Source organism: Carcharhinus amblyrhynchos, chromosome 4, assembly GCF_965287045.1.
Source record: "Carcharhinus amblyrhynchos chromosome 4, sCarAmb.v2.hapA, whole genome shotgun sequence".
Classification (NCBI taxonomy): domain Eukaryota; kingdom Metazoa; phylum Chordata; class Chondrichthyes; order Carcharhiniformes; family Carcharhinidae; genus Carcharhinus; species Carcharhinus amblyrhynchos.
Genome location: NC_137327.1, coordinates 28,586,661 through 28,607,942, shown reverse-complemented (window position 1 = coordinate 28,607,942; position 21,282 = coordinate 28,586,661). Strand labels below are relative to the sequence as shown.

General features: G+C 40.4%; 1 protein-coding gene across 2 annotated transcripts in view; it reads right to left on the bottom strand.

Annotated features, from left to right (window-relative positions):
• Nucleotides 1-21,282, bottom strand: part of ankrd27 (ankyrin repeat domain 27 (VPS9 domain)) — a 101,603-nt gene that overhangs the window by 15,056 nt on the left and 65,265 nt on the right. For both annotated transcript variants that reach the window (XM_080186915.1, XM_080186914.1), the window contains exons 22-23: nt 15,542-15,658; nt 15,032-15,229 (exon numbers count right to left, since the gene is read on the bottom strand). In XM_080186915.1, the coding sequence (XP_080043041.1) occupies nt 15,032-15,229; nt 15,542-15,658 (315 nt within the window). The remainder of the gene's footprint in view (nt 1-15,031; nt 15,230-15,541; nt 15,659-21,282) is intronic.

Here is a 21,282-nt window from a genome sequence, read left to right as displayed (position 1 = left end):
ATAGATAAGTTTTTGAACTTAATTTCAAACAGGACAAACATTACCAAAATTATACAATGTGAGAATATATGGAAGGATAACATATGAAACAGCTTTTCAGTCCACTCCTTCCAAAGGAAGTCTTGACTTTCTTGTAACGTGCATTCTATGCAACTTACCTGATCTTCTGCAGAGGAAAAATAAGTACAGATATATCTTGAAAGATTAAATTCTATGAAATGCAGCATAACCATTTTCAAAGATGATAAAACACCTGATTCAACTGGGACTAGTTGATTCCACATGAGCAAGTAAATTAAACATGTTTAGCACGTCAAAGAGAAAAATCTGCAAACTGCTTTATAACTAAAAGCAAAGCATCATTCATGCCAATTTCACTTCATATTTTTATATAGTCAATTTGAAATGGTCTTGGTGGTCTATCTAACCTTGCTTCTGCAGCAGCAGGGTATAATATATCCAGGGTTAATGTGGGACTAATTGCAGTGTCACTCACACAGTGATGTAAGAAGCCTCAAGATCCAGAGCCAGGGTCAGTCTAGAAATGCTTAAAGACCTAGGATGCAGTCAACTCCATACCTGTATCCTCTGCTGTATGTAGAGGTTAGGAGTTGTTAACAAAGAATTACTGTTAATATACTCAAGATTATGGTGTCCAAAGCAGGATTTTTCATGGTGCAGAGTCTGGATCAAAAATCCTTCCCCTCACCAGGTTGAGTTTGTTTCAGTTCAGAATCTGTTTCCTGCAGTAAACTTAAGGAAAAGGAAAGCTTTAACAGATTCTGAACTGAAACAAACTCCCAAGTGAAGCCACAAATGCTGAAAAACTACACCAAAAGGAAAAAGCTCCAGAGAGAGAAAAGAGCCCAGAAGTAAAAAGTTAGAAGTTTTTCTTCAACATAAACTCCACTGAATCTCCTTGGAAGTCCAGCGTCAGCAGGGTTCACAGCCTTCCAGCGGCATAGGGTGACTTGATCTCCTTCCCCTCCTCAGCCCTCAGCTCCCAGCCCTGCCGACGCCCCCTCTCCCCTCAGACATCTCAAATCAGGCCCCGTCCCCTCTCAGTCTCCTCCCCTCTGAGGCCACCCCCACAGAAACACCTCCCCACCCCCGCAGTCAGGTCCCTTATTCAAGTCATGCATCTTAGCAGTACCAATGGTGCACTGCCACCTTGGCTTGATGATTTGGGCCTGGGGGGGGGCGCCGTGTGTGTCAAGGTCTAGTGTTTTGTTTTGCCCCCCTGCTGCTACTCAGCAGAGGGTCCCTCAAGGGTCCTGGGAGTTGGGTGAGCTCAGGCTGAGGGCAAGAGGTTGACCTTGCCACTCCCCTCTGAGATGGGGGCTTGTGGCTGAGATGCCCTTCTAGCCCTGGAAGGCTTGAAGATCATCTCTAGCATGGTGCCCTGTGATAAATGTCTGTAATCCTGCCTGCCAGCTGTGAAAATTCTGAAGTGGTTAGGTCACTTTAATCTCCATGCTCCTTGGTGATCTGGCAGGCTTTTAAATCATTACAGCACTCCATTCTACAGTAGAGATTTCCATTTCTCCCCGTCAGAAACTGTAGATGTGAGCAGCTCCCTTTAAAGTCCTCTGACATAGAAGAGATGCCTATTTTACCTGGGTGGGGGGAGGGGGTTCTGCTCTGCACAGCTGTGAACACCCCCATTTTACGCACACAGCTTTGTTTTGAAGTTGCTGAAGTTTTCTGGCAAGCTGAAACATTTGAAACCTTCTCTATTCACTGGAAAGCCTTGATCTGTTCATTTTAAAGTTCAGCGCTTTGAAAGAGGCCTCCTTCGACAGCTGTGTTGATTTTCATTTCCCTTTGCACTGAATGTATTTCAAGTACTTCCACTGATACTAACTGAAATGTTGACATTCACACTAAGCCTGATTGACAGCCGGTGTTTTTTTGAAAAGCATGCAGTTTGCAGAAGAGCAAGTTAAACCAACCGAGAATGTTGTAAAATGTTAATACTGTAATATTGGAATGGTAATAGTAAGGTCTGGTACATTCATGGTTAATGTGGGACTGAGTACAATACGGCCCACATTATGACTTAAGGCAGCACATGACCCAAAGCCAGGGTCAGTCTAGGGATGGACAGAGACATGTAAAGACCTAGAATAAGGTCAGTCTCACACCTAGCACAAATGACAAAACCTAACATGAAAAAGATCATCTTTATACTGCTTTGTTCCTGATTTTATTTTTTTCTTGCAGGCTGTTTACCAGAGGCTCTGGCACTCCATTCATTACTAACATTAGTATTGCTCTATTCCGTTGACGGAGCAGGTAATGCTCTCTTTGACAGGTTCAGAAGCGAGATCCTGGTCATTAGGCCGTTAGTGTCTCTGGCCCTCTCTTTTATGTAACAAAAAAAAGTCAATACGAACGGAGGAAAAAAATGGCTACAACAATAACTAAACAATAATAGTAATAATGGCTTTAAATTGGGTATTCTAGCTGAGAGCTAAGCATGCTGGGATTTTTGGTCAACTTATAGATTTAAACCAGATGCAGGTGGTAAAGAGGCTCTGGTGTGGGAGCTGTGATCTGAAACCTCCTGTGTTGGTCAGGTCAGGGAAGTTGTTTACATTAATTGAAGCAGCGTGGCTCTGATTTTTATGGCTGCTATGTATGGGACATGTAAAATGAGCTAAGCATCATGGCATCATTCAAAAGTAATTTCACTGGATGTTTGAGCCATACGATCGGTTTCTGGTTACACAGTTGGCTGGATGACACAGAATCTTCCAGAAACAAATGGAGAATCGTGGATAAAAGACATGAGTTATTTGTTTGGGAGCAATAACTCCAAAAGATCAACCATCACAACAAGATGCCGTACCCTGCAGGACACTTCAGAGAGAACAAGAAGATCGGTTCTACATCAAGGATATTTCTTGGCCAATGTTTTCCTAAACTCGGTAGTATCTATTTTCAGTTAAATAGTTAAAGTTGAACAAAGAGTTAATAAGTTGCAACAGTTTATGTTTGAGTTGGTACTAGAAGTATTAAATAAATAAATAATTGAATTACCGTCCTTGTCTGCTTCATTAAACTGGAATGCTTGGAAGGTGATTAAATTAAAGCTGTATAACAGTCTATAATCAGCTTACTAGAAAGAGAAAGAAAATTGGCACTAAGTGAAGTGAAATGGTGCTAAGTGCATGTATGTACAGAATGCAAAGGCAGAAAGTGGCCTGTTCATTCTTGCCTCATGGGCACATACACTGCACTGCAGCAAGAACTTGCCCAGAGCAAAAATGGAAAAAATGGTCAAGTGATTCTTGGGAATCACTTTTGACGACCCATTTTTCAACATCCCACAATCCACGCACAGGTTGTGACCTCCACTCTGAAAAACACTGCTCTACTGATTATATGTCTCTAGTCAGGAGCTGTTAGAAAAGCTTGTTTATATAATGAACGCCTACTTCATGGTTTCCAAAGGAAGATTTTTCAGCTGCAACATTATCTTTAAAAACTTCCACCATATCCACATTTAAAACCTGCCATGCCATTTTCAAAACTGGAAGCAGAACATATGTTTATATTCAGTATAGGATAAAACGTGTCAATATTCAATTATTTCAGAAAGACCAAGAACCCATTTTCCTGCTGTTTACTCTAATGCACAGTAGTTAGCACTGCTACCTCACAGCACCAGGGACCCGGATTCAATTCCCAGCTTGGGTCAGTGTGTGGAATTTGCACATTCTTCCCACGTCTGCGTAGGTTTCTTCTGGGTGCTCCGGTTTCCTCCCACAGTCCAAAGACGTGCAGGTTAGGCAGATTGACCATGCTAAATTGCCCCTTAGTGTCAGGGGGACTAGCTAGGTTAAATGCATGGGTTTTGGGGATAGGGCCTGGGTGGGATTGTGATTGGTGTAGACTCGATGAGGCCAAATGGCCTCCTTCTGCACTGTATGATTCTATGAGCTTTAAACTTTATTATCCGTGTGGTAACAGTGATAGAATTGATTCTTTCAATTTACTGAAATACTCAGGAATGTGGAAAGCTGAACAGATTTTGGCATCTTCATCCAATTTTGCATTTAAAACATCAACCCATTTATTCTTAATAAAATTTAAAAAACTATGTCTGCTTCGATAACAGACTCTGCAATGCTTAGACAATTCTTAAAAAAGCGAAACTTCAAGAGTAAAAGAAATCAAACACAGAGAAACTCAAACAAAATTCCGAGAGGCTATATCTAATGTGGTAATCTACAACTATCTGATGAGCTGCTAAATTGAGGCTGCATAATCACAGATCACAGATTACTGCTGTGCAGAAGAGGCTCTCTGGCCCATTCAGTCTGCACTGAAGCATGAAAGGTCCTGATCCACCCACCTAATTCCACTTGCCAGCACGTCCCAAACACAGCCTTGAAATGTTATGACATGCCAAGTACTCATCCAGGTACTTCTTAAAGGATGTGAGGCATCCTGCCTCCACCACCCTCCCAGGCAGTGCATTCCAGACTGTCATCACCCTCTGAGTAAAAAAGTTTTTCCTCAAATCCCCCCTAAACCTGAATCACTTGGGATTATTTTTCTGATTTCTGATATCTCTGGGGTTCTACAATTTTATTGTAGGTTATTAGGGATGAACAATAAATGTAGCCTTGCTGGTAACACCTACATTCAGTGAATAAATAAATGCAAATCCTTATAAAATGGCTGCTCAAAGTCATTCCAAATATCCCCATAAATTGATGCATGCTCTTCCTGGACCAACAAAAAACTTCATCCAATACTGCTCCATTCAAGGTCCTCTCTGGGATCGCTTCTTATAGCCCCGATTTGTCATCTCATCAGTGAAGCTTGCTGTCCTCCTGCCCTTCCTATTCAATTAGCTACAGTAGGGTGTATTTCTGGCATCCAAGATTCAGTGGCAGTATTTACCTAAAATCCAAACTGAACTTCATTCCTTCATTCAGAGTACTTTAGCAAAGTACTTGCTTCCTTTAGGAAGCAAGTCAAATCTCGTGCAGGGGGCATTTCCTTTGGTTAAAATTTGAAACGTATAATTGAGCTTCAAGACAATAAGGAAATCACTACATGAGCATACCACTAAAAAGACTTAAGCCAGGAAATTGCAAATATAAATCAAATGAAATATGCTTATGAAAAATAAAATATTCCATTCCTTGCTCACCTAATCAGATGTTTTATATATAGATAAGCATCACACTGGATCGTAAACTTTAAGCAGAGATATCATGCATAGGCTGATGTGTAAAGTGAGATTAACAGATCCACAGATTCCTGACGCTACAAACATAACTATTCAGTTATCCTTTAATTTTTATAGTCTTATTTAATGCTCCTAATTTCTTCAATTTCTATTACACAAGAACATAAGAAATAGGAACAACAGTAGGTCAAAGGTCTCCTCAAAATTTCTCCACCATTTATTATTATAGCTGATTTTATACCTCAATTCCACTTTCCTGCCCTACCCTGATATCCCTCATTTCATTTAATTCCCAAAATCTTATTTAATTTATTGTCACATGTACCAAAATATCGTGAAAAGTATTGTTCTGCATGCTATCCATACAAATCATGCCATACCACCCTCTCAGTCTTAAATATGCTCAACATCTAAACATACAATCTTCTGGGATGGGAAAACCCAAAGATTCACAATCATCTGAATGAGGAAATCAACACAAGTCCAGAATTGCTGACCTTATCCAGAGACTATGACCCCTAATGCAAGGGTCTCCAGGCAGGGAATACAGCCTCTCAACACCTAACTTATCAAACCATTCAGAATTTTATAATGTTTGAATAAGACCAACTCTTACTCTTTTAAACTTCAGAGAATAAAAACCCCATCCAATTTAATTCAGAATCAATCCTTCCTTGCAGCCCCTCAAAGGCAAGTTTGTCCCTTCTTACATAAAGGGAACCAAAAGGTATACAGTACTCCAGGTTCAGTCTCACTAAAACCTTGTGCAATACCAGCAAAACCACTTTACTCGTGTACTTCAACTCCTTGCAATAAACGCCAACATACCTTTTGTCTTCCTATCTGCATGCTAATTTTGCGTTTTATGTACAAGGGCACCCAACTTCTCTCTGAACACTTCTGACATTTACTTGTCACTCACTATTGAAAAAGTTTTCACTTTTGTCAACCTTCCCAACAAAGTGGATAATTTCACATTTGCCCACTTTGTTCTCCATCCGTCAATTTCTTGCCCATCTATCTATAATGCCTTTGCAGTCTCCTTACAGCTTACGTTCCTTGATTTTTAAAAATTTTTCTACTTAATTTTCCCAAGGACAGTGAACTTGGATAATTAGTTGCCTCATTTGTATTGATTGTAAATGGCTAAAGTGCAAGGACTGATCCTTGTGGCAGCATGCCTGCCAACCTGAAAATGACTCATTTATTCCTATTCCGTTTTCTTCCTTTAATCAATTCTTAATCCATACTAATATATTACTTCCAATCCCATGATCCCTAACCAAGTGTAATATTGTGCTGTGAGGCAAGTTACTGAATGCTTTTTGAAAATGGTTAGCATGGTTGCCTCACAGCACAAGGGATTCAGGTTCAATTCCAGCCCTGAGTGACTGTGTGGAGTTTTCACATTCTCCCCATGTCTGTGTGTGTTTCCTCCCACAATCCAAAGATGTGCATTTAGGTGGATTGGCCATACTAAATTGCCCCTTAGTGTCCATGTGTAGATTAGGGGACTAACAGGATAAATGTAGGGGGTTACAGGGATATGACCTGGGTGAGATACTCAATCAGAGAGTCGGTGTAGACATGATGGGCCAAATGGCCTCCTTCTGCATTGTAAGAGTCCTATGATTATATCCATTGCTCCCTTCTACATCCAGTTACATTCTCAACACTTCATTTACCTTTTGTCAAACTGTGTTGACTCTGCCTAATCTTATGACGACTTCCAAAGTGCTTTGTTATCACAGTCCTGACAATATATTCTAGTATTTTCCTACTACTGACATCAGGCCAGCTAACTTCATAGTTTTTTTTGTTTCTCTCTCCCTCTTCTTCAATAGCAGGAAACGGCAACCTTTCAATTCACAGGAAATGTGCTAAAATCTACAGAATTCTAGAAGATCCAAAACCAATGCACCAACAATCTCTTAAGCCACCTCTTTTAAAACCCACACGGTGTCAGTCAGCAGGTTCAGGGGATTTACTGGCTTTTACCTCACAATAGCCTAAATTTTGCAGTGGATAGCAAAATGATAGTGCTTGCTGCTGACCTTGAAGAACATTTCCCCAAAAGAATTTAGCTGGCTCTGTGACATCAGTTTCATCTTTCCCAATGTTAATTTCAGTCTGTGCCAGCTGTTGGAGATCTCTGGCATCCAGCAATAGTGATGCTATCAAGCAGGTAAAGCAGCATATCATACTGAACAATGTTCAGGCAGCATAGCAGCAAGTAACAAGCAGGCTTAAAATTCTTTATTTTATGAAGCGTACAGAAAGTAAAATAAAGATCAGGACATACAAATGAGATTCTCGTAAAAGCAGAATTGGAATTAACAAATATTTTAAAAAATTTAATGGAATCATCATCGAACAGAAAAATTGAGTACAAAATTAGTCTTTCCAGGCCAAGTTGTTCAACACTAATCATCCTTCATTCAAAAACATAAGCTTTTCAAGGCTTTATATTTTCAAAATCAGCTAGAATAATAGCCTACAATGTGAAAGCTCACATCAATTCAGTGATGTCTGATCAATTTCCATCCATGAGTATTCCAACGGCACATGCAATGGAGAATTAGATATTAACCCTCATTGCAACCGTAAAATCTGGTTCATTAATTTCCCAGGTGCCTCTTTACTAATATTAATTAATTCATTTTCTCCACTTTCATTAGACCCTTGCATCCACATTATTTTTAGCACGTTATTCATGTCACCTCCTGTTATAGATGCAAGATATTTTTTAACATATTTATTCTTTATTTCCCTCTCTGCCTCTAAAGGACCCATATTTATTATTGCTTATGCTTCCTTTTTAGTTGCTTGTAACCACTAGCTAACTGGACTTTTCTAGTTGAATTTTTATTCAAGGGACTGTATACTCCTTGCCAATTATTAATTCCTTCTTTATTTGTTTTCCATTGCTTATTAAACGCCAGATCATTTAATCTAATTTTCCAATCTACCTCAGTCCATCCATTACTCATATCTATGTAATTGGATTTATTTAAATTAAAAACACGAGTTTAAGACTAATTACATCAGCCTCAAACATAATGTGAAATTGTGGTATCTTTTCTCCTTGTACCTTTACTGAAATACTACTTATTAGTTCCGTCTCATTATGTAAACTTGGCAAAGTGATGGCATAGTGGTGTTATAGCAGGAGTAATCTAGAGACCCAGGGTAATGCTCTGGAGACCGAGATTTGAATTCTACCACAGCAGCTGGTGAAATCTGAATTTTAAAAAAAAATCTAGAACTGAAAATCTAATGACCATGAAACCATTGTCGATTGTCGTAAAAATCCACGTGGCTCACTACTGTCCTTTAGGGGAAGGAATCCTGCTGTTCTCATGTGGTCTAGCCTACATGTGACTCCAGACTCACAATAATATGGTGACTCTTGAAGGCCTTCTGAAATGGCCTAGCAACCCACCCAGTTCAAGGGCAATTAGGGATGGGCAGTAAATGCTCACCCAGCCGGTGATGCCCACATCCCATGAATGAATAAAAAAAGATTGTTCCCCTTGTTGGATCCTCCACAGTTTGTTCTGGAACTTGTAGGTGGTGGTGTGTCCATCTGCTGTCCTTGTTCTTCTATGTGGTAGAGATCATGGGAAGATGGCATCAATGGAGTCTTGGGTGATTTGCTGTAATGCATCTTGGATATAGGAAACACTGCTGCCATTGTGCAATGACGGAGGAGGAAGTGAATCTTTAAATTTGTGGATAGTGGCTAATCACACAGACTGCTTTGCCCTTCATAGTGTCGAGCTTCTTGAATGTTGTTGAAGCTGCACTCATCCAGGCAAGTATTCCATCACACTCCTGACTTGCGCCTTGTTGATGATGGACAGACTTTGAGGAGTCAGGAAGCAAGTTACGCCCCTCAACATTCCCAGCCTCTTTCCTGCTCCTATAGCCACAGCATTGATAAGGCTGGTTGAGTTCAGTTTCTGGTCAATGGCAATCCACAGGACATTGATAGTGGGGGATTCAGCATGGCAATGCCACTGAATGTCAGGGGGCAATGGTTAGATTCTCCCTTGTTAGACATGGTCATTGCCTGGTACTTGAATGGCATAAATGTTATTTGCCACTTACGAATGCAACAAGAGCCATCTTCCTTTTGTGCTACATACGATTCCAACCCATTGGAGAGCTTTCCCCTTCTAATTCCCATCAACTTAAATTTAGCCAGGGATCCTTGATGCTACACTCGGTCAAATGCTTCCTTGATGTCAAGGGCAGTCACTCTCACCTCCCCTCATGTTCAATTACTTTGTTCATGTTTGGATTAAGGCTGCAATGAGGATATCAGCAAAGCTGCCCATATTATCTCATATCAGCCCTGGTGCTTTTGCCACTCACCATTTTATTGGTGTCCTGTGATTCTCAACCCTTCCACTACTGGGAACAATTTCTCACCATCTATTCTCTGCAGACCCCTCACAATTGGGAACATCTCATATCAAATCTCCTTTCATGTGTATTTTCTTTAAGGAGGATTACTCCAGCTTTGTCAATCCATCCACATAACCAAAGTTGGTCACCCCCAGATTCATTCTTGTAAATCTTTTCTGCACCCTCTCTAATACCTTCATATCTAGAATGTCTAGAATGGACACAATGCTCTAGTTGAGGAGTTGAAGACAAACCATTGTTTGAGAGGTTTGCGATAATTTCCTTGTTTTTCCACTCCATGTGTTTATTGATAAAGCCCAGAATCTGATGTGCTTCATTGACCATTTTCAAAACCTACCCTGTTTCATTTTACCCAAGTGAATAGCCTCTTTTACAGCCTCAAGATTTCTCTTTAGATTCATATTTACCTTTCCTGAACCCAATCCCCAACCCAGCCATTAATTTTAGGTTTGTGTATTTAGGATACGAAGGTTAGCTACAGTTCACTAATTCCCAAATTACTGATCAGTTCTGGGGGATTGATCAACATGGGATCTAATATAGTTATACCTAATATAGATATTATTTCCAAGTGGGCCATTGCTTCCTATGACTCAAAGGTGCCAACTACTTGTGTTTTGTGTGAGCAGTCAACTTTTTATTTTAAGATGCTTGTGTTCACGTCACTGTTTCTAGAAAGTTCAATCACCCGAAAAGGCCCATTGACTGCTCTGGTCACGCAGGGAGTATGCTGGGTATAGCAATTAAGCTGAAATACCACAGCTCTCGTATGGAGGCAATGTACCTTGTTATCCAATCTATACTTTAGAAAAATTCACAAAATTAATTTAGAAATTAAAGTTTTAATTTTTCAATATTAAAATTAATATTAAATTCCAAATGTGTCTCCTAACTGGATGCAGGTGCTAAATTCTGAGATGAATTTATTACTAGACCTCAAGTTTTTTCTATGCCATCAGCCTAACATGTCTGTTCTGGCTTGATGCAATTGACATAAAAAATGGAAAGAGCAAAGAGCAGCTGGAGAATTCAGCTTTAATAGTCCTCCAACCAAGTACATCAAGGGAGGAAGCAGGGATTGATTTTGTGCATCAGGTGGACATGAAGTCACAGCATCCTTTTGTCTAAGCCTACATTAAGCAGCAGCATTGCTGCCTTGTCCCCAGTACTTCAGATTTTGTTGTCAGCAGCAATGTGGTAGCTACTGTCCTCAGAGAAAACTTCTCAAAGATCTAAAGCATGAACTTCCTATTTCCTGTGTCAGTTTGGGGACAGTGCCAAATTGAGGGGATCTTCAGGTATCCAGAAACAGTGATGTCAACAAGCAAGCTAACCAGGCAATCACACTGAAGTATTCTCACTGACAGCAAAGCAGGAAGTAAACTATAATGAAGTTTTTACTTTCGATTAAAATTTTTACAGAGTGTGAAACAAATGATTGGGAACACAAGATTAAAATAACTGAAATATAGCAAACTTCTAAAACAATTCAATGATTTTATAGTGGAGAAATAATATTCCTAAAATATAAATTCATTTTTTCAGGGACAGTGAAGTAATTATGAATCTAGTTACTCCAACAATTTAGATTTGAAGCTTTTAAGCAACAGAATCTCCCAAGTTACTTCGCAGGAACATGATGAAACAAAATATAACAGCAAGCCACATAAGGAGATACAGTGTAAGATGATCAAAAGCTTGGTCAAAGGGATAGGTTTTAAGGAGCATCTTAAAAGGAGGAAAGTGAGGTTAAGAGGCAGAGAGGTGTAAATTGGGAATTCTGGAGCTTTTGGCCTAGGTAGGTGAAAACATGACCAACAATGGGTGGAGCAGTTAAAATCAGGGATGTTTAAGAACTCAGAATTAGATGAATGCAGATAACAGAGGTTTGTGGGACTGAAGGAGATTATAGATAGTGGGGTACAAGGCTATGGAGGGATTTGAAAATAGGATATTGATTTTTAAAATCAAGATGTTGCTTTTAAGGCAATTTAAGTCAGTGGGTGATAGGTGATAAGACATGCTCAGCAGAGTTCTGAATGCTACCAAGTTTACAGAGGGTAGAAATTGGGAGACCAGTGTTGGAATAGTCAAGTCTAAAAGGTATCAAAAGCATTAATGGGGTTTTCAGCAGCAAATGAGCTGAAAGATGGACAAAGTCAGTAATAATATGGGATGTGGAAATAGGCGGTCTTGGCAATAGCATGAATGTGGCCAGGAGCTCATCTGTGAATCAATGTGAATAAGCTGATTTCATTTCAGACTGTCATTAGGGAGACAGCTGGAATCTGTAGCTTGACAACAGAGTTTACAGTAGATGTCAAAAACATCTAAAATTTGATCAAAGGAAATTTCCACTCATCCTATACTGGATGTTGGACAGAAAGTCTGATAACTTAGCAGCAATGGGGTGCCTTCAGCATAAATGTGAAAACTTACACTGTTTTTTGGGTAGTGTCACCAAGGAGATCATGTAAATGACAAATAGCAGAGGGCTAATGATAGATCCTTAGGGGAAACGGGAGGTTAAGGTGTGTGAGCAGGTAAGGGAGCCATTGCAAGTAATCCTCTGGCTACAATTTGATAAGAACGAAACCAAATGACCAGTCTAACCCAGCTAGATAATAGTGGGATGCATTGGAGGAGAATTGCATTGTCAACTGTGTCAATGACAGCAGACAGGTTGAGAAGCTTGAGATGGTTAGTTTATCTTAGTCACAAATGGCATATGTGGATGTGACAAAGAACTATTTCTGTACTGTGGGAGGGATGGAAACCAGATGGAAGGGATTCAAACATAGAGGTCTTGGAAAGATTGGCATGGATTTGGGAGACAACAACACTTTTGGGATTTGAAAGAGAAAAGGGAGATTGGAGCTGGTATGGTATTTTATGAGGATGGTAAGAACGTCTATGAGGATGTGTCTAGGGCAGTGGATAGAGGAGAGCCGGTGGATGTGGTCTTTCTGGATTTTCAGAAGGCATTTGACAAAGTACCTCACAAGAGGTTATTGCAGAAGGTTGAGGGACATGGAGTTGGGGGTAGGGTGTTAGCGTGGATAGAGGATTGGTTGTCAAATAGGAGGCAGAGAGTGGGGGTTAATGGGTGCTATTCGGATTGGTGGATGGTGACTAGTGGAGTGCCCCAGGGGTCGGTGCTGGGGCCTCAGCTTTTTACCATTTATATAGATGATCTGGAGGAGGGAACCGAGTGTAGGGTGTCGAAATTTGCTGATGACACCAAGATTGGGGGAACGGCAAATTGTGCGGAGGGTGTGGAGAGTCTGCAGAAGGATCTAGATAGGCTGGGCGAATGGGCCAGGAAATGGCAAATGGAATTTAATGTTGGCAAGTGTGAGGTGGTCCACTTTGGTAGGAAGAATGGTAGGAAGGACTATTACTTACGGGGCGAAAAACTGCAGCAGGCGACGGTGCAGAGGGACCTCGGGGTCCTAGTGCATGAGTCGCAAAAACCCAGCTTGCAGGTGCAGCAGGTGGTCAGGAAGGCGAATGGGATGCTGGCCTTCATAGCGAGGGGGATTGAATATAAAAGTAGGGAGGTCTTGCTGCAGCTGTATAGGGCATTGGTGAGGCCGCAGCTGGAGTACTGTGTGCAGTTTTGGGCGCCGCACCTGCGCAAAGATATTTTGGCCTTGGAGGGAGTGCAGAGGAGGTTTACTAGGCTGATACCGGAGTTGAGGGGGTTGAGCTATGAGGAGAGGCTGAATAAACTAGGCTTGTACTCGTTAGAGTTTAGAAGAATGAGGGGAGATCTCATTGAGACGTATAAGATGATGAATGGGATGGATAGGATAGAGGTGGAGAGACTCTTCCCGCTCAAAAAAGACAGTAGGACTAGGGGGCACAGCCTCAAGATAAGGGGGGGGGGGCGGTTTAGAACGGAGTTGAGGAGGAACTTCTTCACTCAAAGGGTGGTGAATCTCTGGAATTCTCCGCCCGTTGAAGTGGTGGAGGCTGCCTCGCTAAATATTTTTAAGACGCGGGTTGATGGGTTTTTGATAAGAGAGGGGATTAAGGGTTATGGGGAGAGGGCGGGAAAGTGGAACTGAGCCACGACAGATCAGCCATGATCTTATTGAATGGCGGGGCAGGCTCGAAGGGCTAGATGGCCTACTCCTGCTCCTATTTCTTATGTTCTTACGAGGGTTCGATTTTTTGAGAAGAGAACCAATAAAAAAATCACCGAACAAGAGAAACTGGATGGTCAGCAGTTCAGTGGAAAAGGAGTTGAGGGTATTGGAACTGGGTCTCACGGACAAGGTAAGCTTGGAGGAGGCATGAGGGAACATAGGAAAAGAAAGAGAAAAATGTGAGTTTGGCCTGAAGCATTGGTGCAATGAAGGGTTGTGACAGAGATAGCTGATCACATGCTTTCAATTTAGTGACCATGATCCTCGCACTTATTGTTGGAAGGTAAAGGAGATGCATTTAAGACGACATTTTGCAGTAAAGAAGCCAGGGTAATCTTTGCATCTGATATGATTCTGGAATAGTGAACAGTTCAGCACACATGAGCAGGACCCAGTATGTGGTTTTATGTGGGCCAGCCAGAACTGGTGATTAAGTGACTAAGGACTAAAATCCACCATTGCTTTGCACCATATTCAACAAGGTGCAAGTTTTCCAAATATTTCTAAAATAAAACTAACAGCATAAAAGACAAAGTTATCAGTCCAGTGATTTCTACTTGATTTGCGTCTGGGGGAAACTTCTACAGTTCATCATGCTGGGGAGCAGAGAATCACTGAGTCACACATATGTTAAGTTGCAAAGGAATATCAATACCAAACACTGACAGTTTTGCCCTTGTAATTAGTGCAGAATTCTGACCAATATAAAAGGTTTTTAATGAATGTACAGCATAATTTTAAGGTTGTCAACCACCTTCCTTCAGAACGTTCATGCGATGAGGGGCAATATTGATTGTACAGGTGCAAATCTTATTGCCTCCTGCACCCAGGTAGAAATTTGATTTTACTCAGGCATCAAGAATACCAACTGCACAACAGCCTGATGGTACTGCCCTTTATATTTTGTGCCACCCTTTATATATTTTGATCCCAGAGTAGAAATGATGGTTGATCAATGTTATTTGTCTTTCCAAATTTTCAGAGTAGAATGCCAAAAGATGTTGGGCCACGAACTCCCTACATTGGGACTTCCCACATTCCTAACCTTCACTGGAGGAAACTCAGGGTTTAAAATCAGCCAAGGAGATTAGACAAGTCAAGATAGGTGAGGAGAGAACACATACTTCAAGATACAACTATTTTTAGTATTTTTTTTCTAGCAACTCAAATGACAGGAAACAGAAGAAATGAATAAAATTCAACACCAAACGTTAATTTTGTTGATGATTTTCTCTTTGCTTACCTGGAGATCATTGTGTTGGCATGCCAGGTGGAGTGGGGTTGCATTATGGGAATTTTTCAAATTAACATTGGCACCATGACGCAGTAGAAGTGAGACCAGGTCAAAGTGTCCATGAAGAGCAGCCACATGTAATGGGGTAAATCCATCTTGATTGGCAGAATTCACACTCAAACCACTTACAGTAATACTGGAAAGTTTCTATGGAGATCAGATTAGCCATTAGTCTTTTACAATCAAAATGATGGACTGCATTCCTCAACTGTAGAGCAAAACAAGTGTGTTTTACAACCACTGTGCTGCTCTATTAAAGTAGTGAATGATGTCAAAAATAAGGATGTTTATATTAAAATAATTTTGCCTGCTCTATTTGTCAAGTTTTCTCCTTTCCATCATCATCTTAAATATCTAAAAGTATCATGCAATTTTAGTATAGAAGCTTGTTCCCCAAATTAGTTTAAATATATACCGAACAGACATCTCAGTTATTGTAAGCAATATTGTAAACAATACCTTTTGTGCCGGTTCACACTTTGGACACCGACATAAAGGATGGCAGAATTCAGATTTCAAAACAAATCCTTCCTCCTCCTCCAGATCGTCATCCAGCCATTCTAACAGGTATCGTACCTACAGTAAAACACAAAGCAGGTGATTTTCCAGGTGGAAGGACTGGACTTAGAAAGGAATTCTGCTGTGACAAAACTTTCATTGCCAGTGTTTTCTCAGCAGTAAAAAGATAGTCATCCAATTAAAATTCAATTGTTGCCAAAATTCATAATTAGCTACTGGAGGCCACTGCCTCTGAAATGTTTCCATTCTGCATAGTTAATAAACATGGAGAAATACAACTGAACCATTGTCACCAACATTAAAAAAAAAATTCTTCTTGTTTCAGTTCCTGGCACAGAAGTGTTGTTCAATCTACATTTTCAATGGTCACCGTACATTAAAAATGTGTTTAATTGTGTGAAGTATTTGGAGATTTCAGCATGCAAGTCACTATATTATATTACAAACCTTCGCTCTAAAGATGTAATGACACTTACCAAATTGGGACAAACCACACAGAGAATGGAGGTTTCCCCATAATCAGGCAGCACAGTCCAATTTGATATTCTGATTCCACATCATCTGTGAAATCACTTTAGAATCCATCCAGCAGCAAGGCAGACATGATTCCAGAGTTCCCATTTCATTTCTAATTAAAATTTTAGAACTATAATAAATGAATTTAAGCATGTACTTCTAAATAAAAGGGTGGAGGAACAGCCACTCTAGACTATCACCCTTCAATTATAAAAAACATATTCAATATTGAAAGCTATTAGTTTTTTGAAATATTGCATTATCAAGTTGTCAAGGGTCATACCGATTCGAAATGTTAGCTCCATTTTCTCTCCACAGATGCTGACAGACATGCTGAGTTTTTGCAGCATTTTCTATTTTTGTTTCAGATTCCAGCAAACACAGTATTTTGCCTTTATCATGGTGCACCTTATTTGATGTCCATTCAATCATATTTGGAGGGCATAATTTTTAAATAGCTGGCATGACAATCCACAAATGGTATATGTATGGATGCTCTTTTCCTATCCTAGAAAATACATGCTGCTTAATGTATTATCATAATGATACAAGTCCTTGAGCTAATCTTGTGTATCAAGCACAAGGCACTATTTGTTCATTAGGGGTTGGGGAAACACTGTGGATTCATTTATTAAGACCATGCACATGAGAACAGTTATACATAGGTATAAGGGTTGAAGGTATTGAACTGTGTGTACAGTCTGCTTAAAGAACAAGTGACACAAATAGAGCTCTTAGGGCTACAGAGATCAAAGTATATTTGGGGGGGGGGGGGGGCGGTGGGGGGAGGAGAAGAGAGTGCAAGAACAGGTTATTGCATTGGATGATCAGCCATGATTATAATGAATGGCGGAGCAAGAAAAAAAAAGGGCCATGGCCCTTCTTCCTATGTTTTTATGACACATTTCTCATCTAGTGATGTCATGCTGGCATCCCTTGAAAGGCATATTATTTCCCCTCCACCCCCTCCTTCAAAAGGAGTATTATTGTTTACAGCATAGTTGCTTCTGGGATCATAAAATTGTAACATCTATGTTCATATTTAGTTATCATCATATAAGTGCACAGAACTGATGGATCTATGATCTCTAAAGCATAAAGGCAATCTGCTGACATGCCCAGATCATGTGATGGTAACCGTTTCTGAAGCTTTCTTTAATTGCTGAGTGTACAATGGGATCACCATTCTTGAATGTTGTTTCGAGTTGCATTTGGGATCATGTATTGGAAGCAATAGGACCGGATGGTGGCTGAGGAGCTGGAATGGTTGATTTGTCATTGGTTATCCCTCACCATTGTGCCTGTGTGTAAATGGTTTCATAGGACCTCGATTCTGAACAAATCCTGGTTAATGCAGCAGGTTGTGTGCATCTTCTGTAGGATCCTGCATGCAAACTTGTTGACCCAACTGTAAACTTGACGATTCTGTTCTTGCATTTTTACTGTGCACATTTGTCATCTTCTCTTGTGAATTTAAAAGTTGGTCTCCAGTTTCAGAGCGTAGAACGGATAACAGTAGATAAATTGGCATGCATTGGTCTGTTAAGCATAAGCTCTGCTGGTGATGGAACAGTTGCATTTAAAGGTATTGTTTGCTAGTATAACATTGCAATATGTTTATTTTGTTTGGCCTAAGGTAGAGAAGTAGTAGGAGCATGACCAATATTCCACTTCTCACATATCCTGAAATCGTTTACTAGTAATTTGCAGGCTGTTAATCATGGTGATCATTTCCCTTGGCACACCAAATAAACTGAAAGCAACATAGAAAGGGTGCGCAACAGTTGTGCTTGATGCATTGTGCAATTCTTGAATAATGGAGTACTTGGTAAAGTAGTTAACAACCACGATGAAGTCAGTGCCATGGCATGAAAATGGTCAGATGTGATTATGGACAAAGGATGAGTAGGAGCGTCATGTGGAATCATTGATGCTTTGTGCTGATTTGGCATATGCTCTGGACATGCCTTGCACTCCTTTGCGATTATTTCAATTTCATTGTGCATACTTGGCCAATGCATTGTCTCTCTTGCGAGTCTTCTTGTCTATTCTGTGCCCATGTGAGAGTGATGAAGTTGTTAAAGAACATAAGGTCACAAGTGATTCCAAGAAATGCCTGGCTTGTCTCGATAAGGGTAGCATGCGTTCTTGGATTTACTGAATTGAAACAGGCCATTCTTCCAAGATGGTTCTACACATTTTCTCATGTGTAAAGTCTTTTGACATTTCCTCTTGTAGCTACTGGCATGTGTTGCATGAAACATACCACATCTCCATAATTTGGAGAATATCTTCAAGTTCACTGTCAATTAAGTCAACTTAAAAATCTAAGGATAAATCTTTGGTTAGGCGATCTGCTCGACATATCCAAATTGACCATGAAGTTACCTGGTTTGTGCTTAATCCCACAGTATAACCTTGAAACTTTATCATGAAGTGTTGTGATTCTGACTGTGCGCTAGTTAATGGCTTTTGTCAAATCGTCTCCATGGCTTGTGGTCAGTCTCTACCATAAATCTTTCGCCAAATAAATAAACATAAATGTGCATGATTCCAACCAGTAAATCCATGGTTTCTCTTTGGATATTGAGTAGTTGGATTTCATAATGGGCAAAGATTTTGAAGCAATTGCAATTTCCTTTTTTGTATTATTCAAACTCTCAGACCTTTGTGAGGTATTTATCTCCAGGGTAGTTGTCTCCCTAGAATCATAAAATTGCAATATTGATGCTTCTGATAATGGCGCTCTCAGTGCTTCTAAGAGGTATTGGACGTCTTTGTGCCACAGTAAAGGCGTATCTTTTCTCAACAATTCCCTTAACAGTAAAGATTTTTGAACACTATTGGGAACGCATAGAAACAAGAAATTAAGGCGACTTGGAGATCTTTGAAGATCTTCCTTATCTTGGGTAGTATGTGTGGCCTTCATAGACTCTATTTTACTTGGACTGGGACATAGATCAATGTTGGAATAAAGAAATAAAATTTTTAAAATAAATTCATCTGCCGAATTTTGATGTTGTATTTCAGATTGCTAAATACTAGTCTTTCATCCTGTGCTGTTTAAATCAAAAAGTGCAGATCATATGTTCTTATTTCGTTCTTCCCACAATCCCTATGTCATATGCAATAAAGATGCATCCTGGCACAGTGCATGTATTGAGGTCCACATGAGCTTGGAAGAGATCCTGAGTAACAGACAGCCCAATAGGAAGTTGTCGAAAACAATTTCATCTATATGGGGTATGAGATGTAGCAAGGTCTCGGGACTTCTCCACGAGGCATACCGACCAGTAACCATGCTTAGCATCAAGCTTCAAGAAGAATTTTGCACCTGCAAATCTCAAATTTAACTCTTTTAATTTGTGTATTTTGTAAGGACAATATTTCTAAATTGTGATTAAACGTTATGGATTGAGGCACATTGAACGATCTGTTCTTCTTCTTTATGACATATCATTGTACTCTTCTAATAATGCTGCTTTCCATTATATCTGATCTTCACACCTACATGCTAGGTGCATTAACAAACTTGCATTCTCCTGCAAGTGTAATGTTGCAGCTCCCATTAAACTGACTATTTTGTTGAAAATTGGATATTTCAATATTAGGTCAGGAACTGAGTGATAGGAGTAGGTTCTAAAATTGGTCTGCCATGCGATATTGAACTGATTCTATGGGATATTACTAGCAAAGTGGCACAGTGGCTAGCGCTGCTGCCTCAGTGCCAGGAACCCCGGTTCAATTCCAGCCTTGGGCAACTGTCTATGTGGAGTTTGCACATTCTCCCCAAGTCAGTGTGGATTTTCTCCGGGTGTTCCACTTTCCTTTCATAGTCCACAGATGTGTAGTTTAGATGGATTGGTCATAGTAAAACACGCAGTGTTACAGTAGGGGGGTTGGGTGGGATGTTCTTTCAGACAGTTGGTGCAGACCAGATGAGCTGAATGGCCTCCGTAGGGATTCTGTAGTTCAAATCATGTGCATACATCTGCAATCTCTGGGTCTTTAGTTTCCACAACGTAGAACATCTGTGATCCCCAGGAGGATTGCCCTTGCACTCTATGTACAATGGTCATATTCCAAAGTCCTAAAGTTGAACAGCAACAGGCTTCACTTTGGCCTTCCACATTTGTGGATACATGGCTTCAGAATCCGCAGAAGTATTATCATCATAGCCAACAGTTACCAACTTTATTAGGACAGATAATTTGGGTATTGGAAAACACTTTGGATGGTGTGATGGCATCTACGTTTTCCATGGATTGACAGTGTGAAACATATATTCATTGCTCTTTATTTCATCTTGCAAATCATTGACAAATCAGAAAATGACAATCTTCTCATGCACATGTTCTTGATGGGATAATGGATGGTTATTCTCATTGCTTAAAGGTATTATTGCGTACAGTCTGTATGGATCAGTGCACAGCTCTTTGTAGCTATATCAGTGTTTGCTCTAGTGCATTGCCAACAGCCCTGTCATATGCCTTTCAGGATTAATGAAAAGTTGGACATTCCTTGGTGCATGCAGAAGTCCACATTTTCCACATGTATTATTTTAATTCATTTATGGGATGTGGGTGTCACTGGCAAGGCCAGCTTTTATTACCCATCCCTAATTGCCCACTGAAAAGGTGGTGGTCAGTTGCTTTCTTGCAATCCTGTATAGGTACACCCATGTTGCTGTTAGGGAGAGTGTTCTAGTAGTTTTGACCCAGCGACGATGAAGAAACTGTGATATATTTCCAAGTTAGGATGGTGAGTGACTGAGGGAACTTCCAGGCAGTGATGTTTCTTCGTGTCTGTTAACCATGTCCTTCTGAAAGATGGCGGTTGGGGGGTTTTGTAGGTGCTGCAAAAAGAGGTAACAATTGTGGATTCGGAAGGTGTTGCCCAAGCAAGATGGTACACACTGCTGCCACTGTTCATTGGTGGTGGAGAAAATGAAGTTTGTGGAAGGGGTGCCAATCAAGCGAACTGCTTTGCCCTGGGTAGTGCTGAGCTTCCTGAGTGTTATTGGAGCACAGTCATCCAGGCAAGTGTAGAGTATTTCATCACATCCTGACTTGTGCCTTTTAAAATGATGGACAGGCTCTGGAGAGTCAGATGGTGAGTTACTTGCTTCAGCATTCCTACTAGCCTCTGGATCTGCTCTTGTAGCC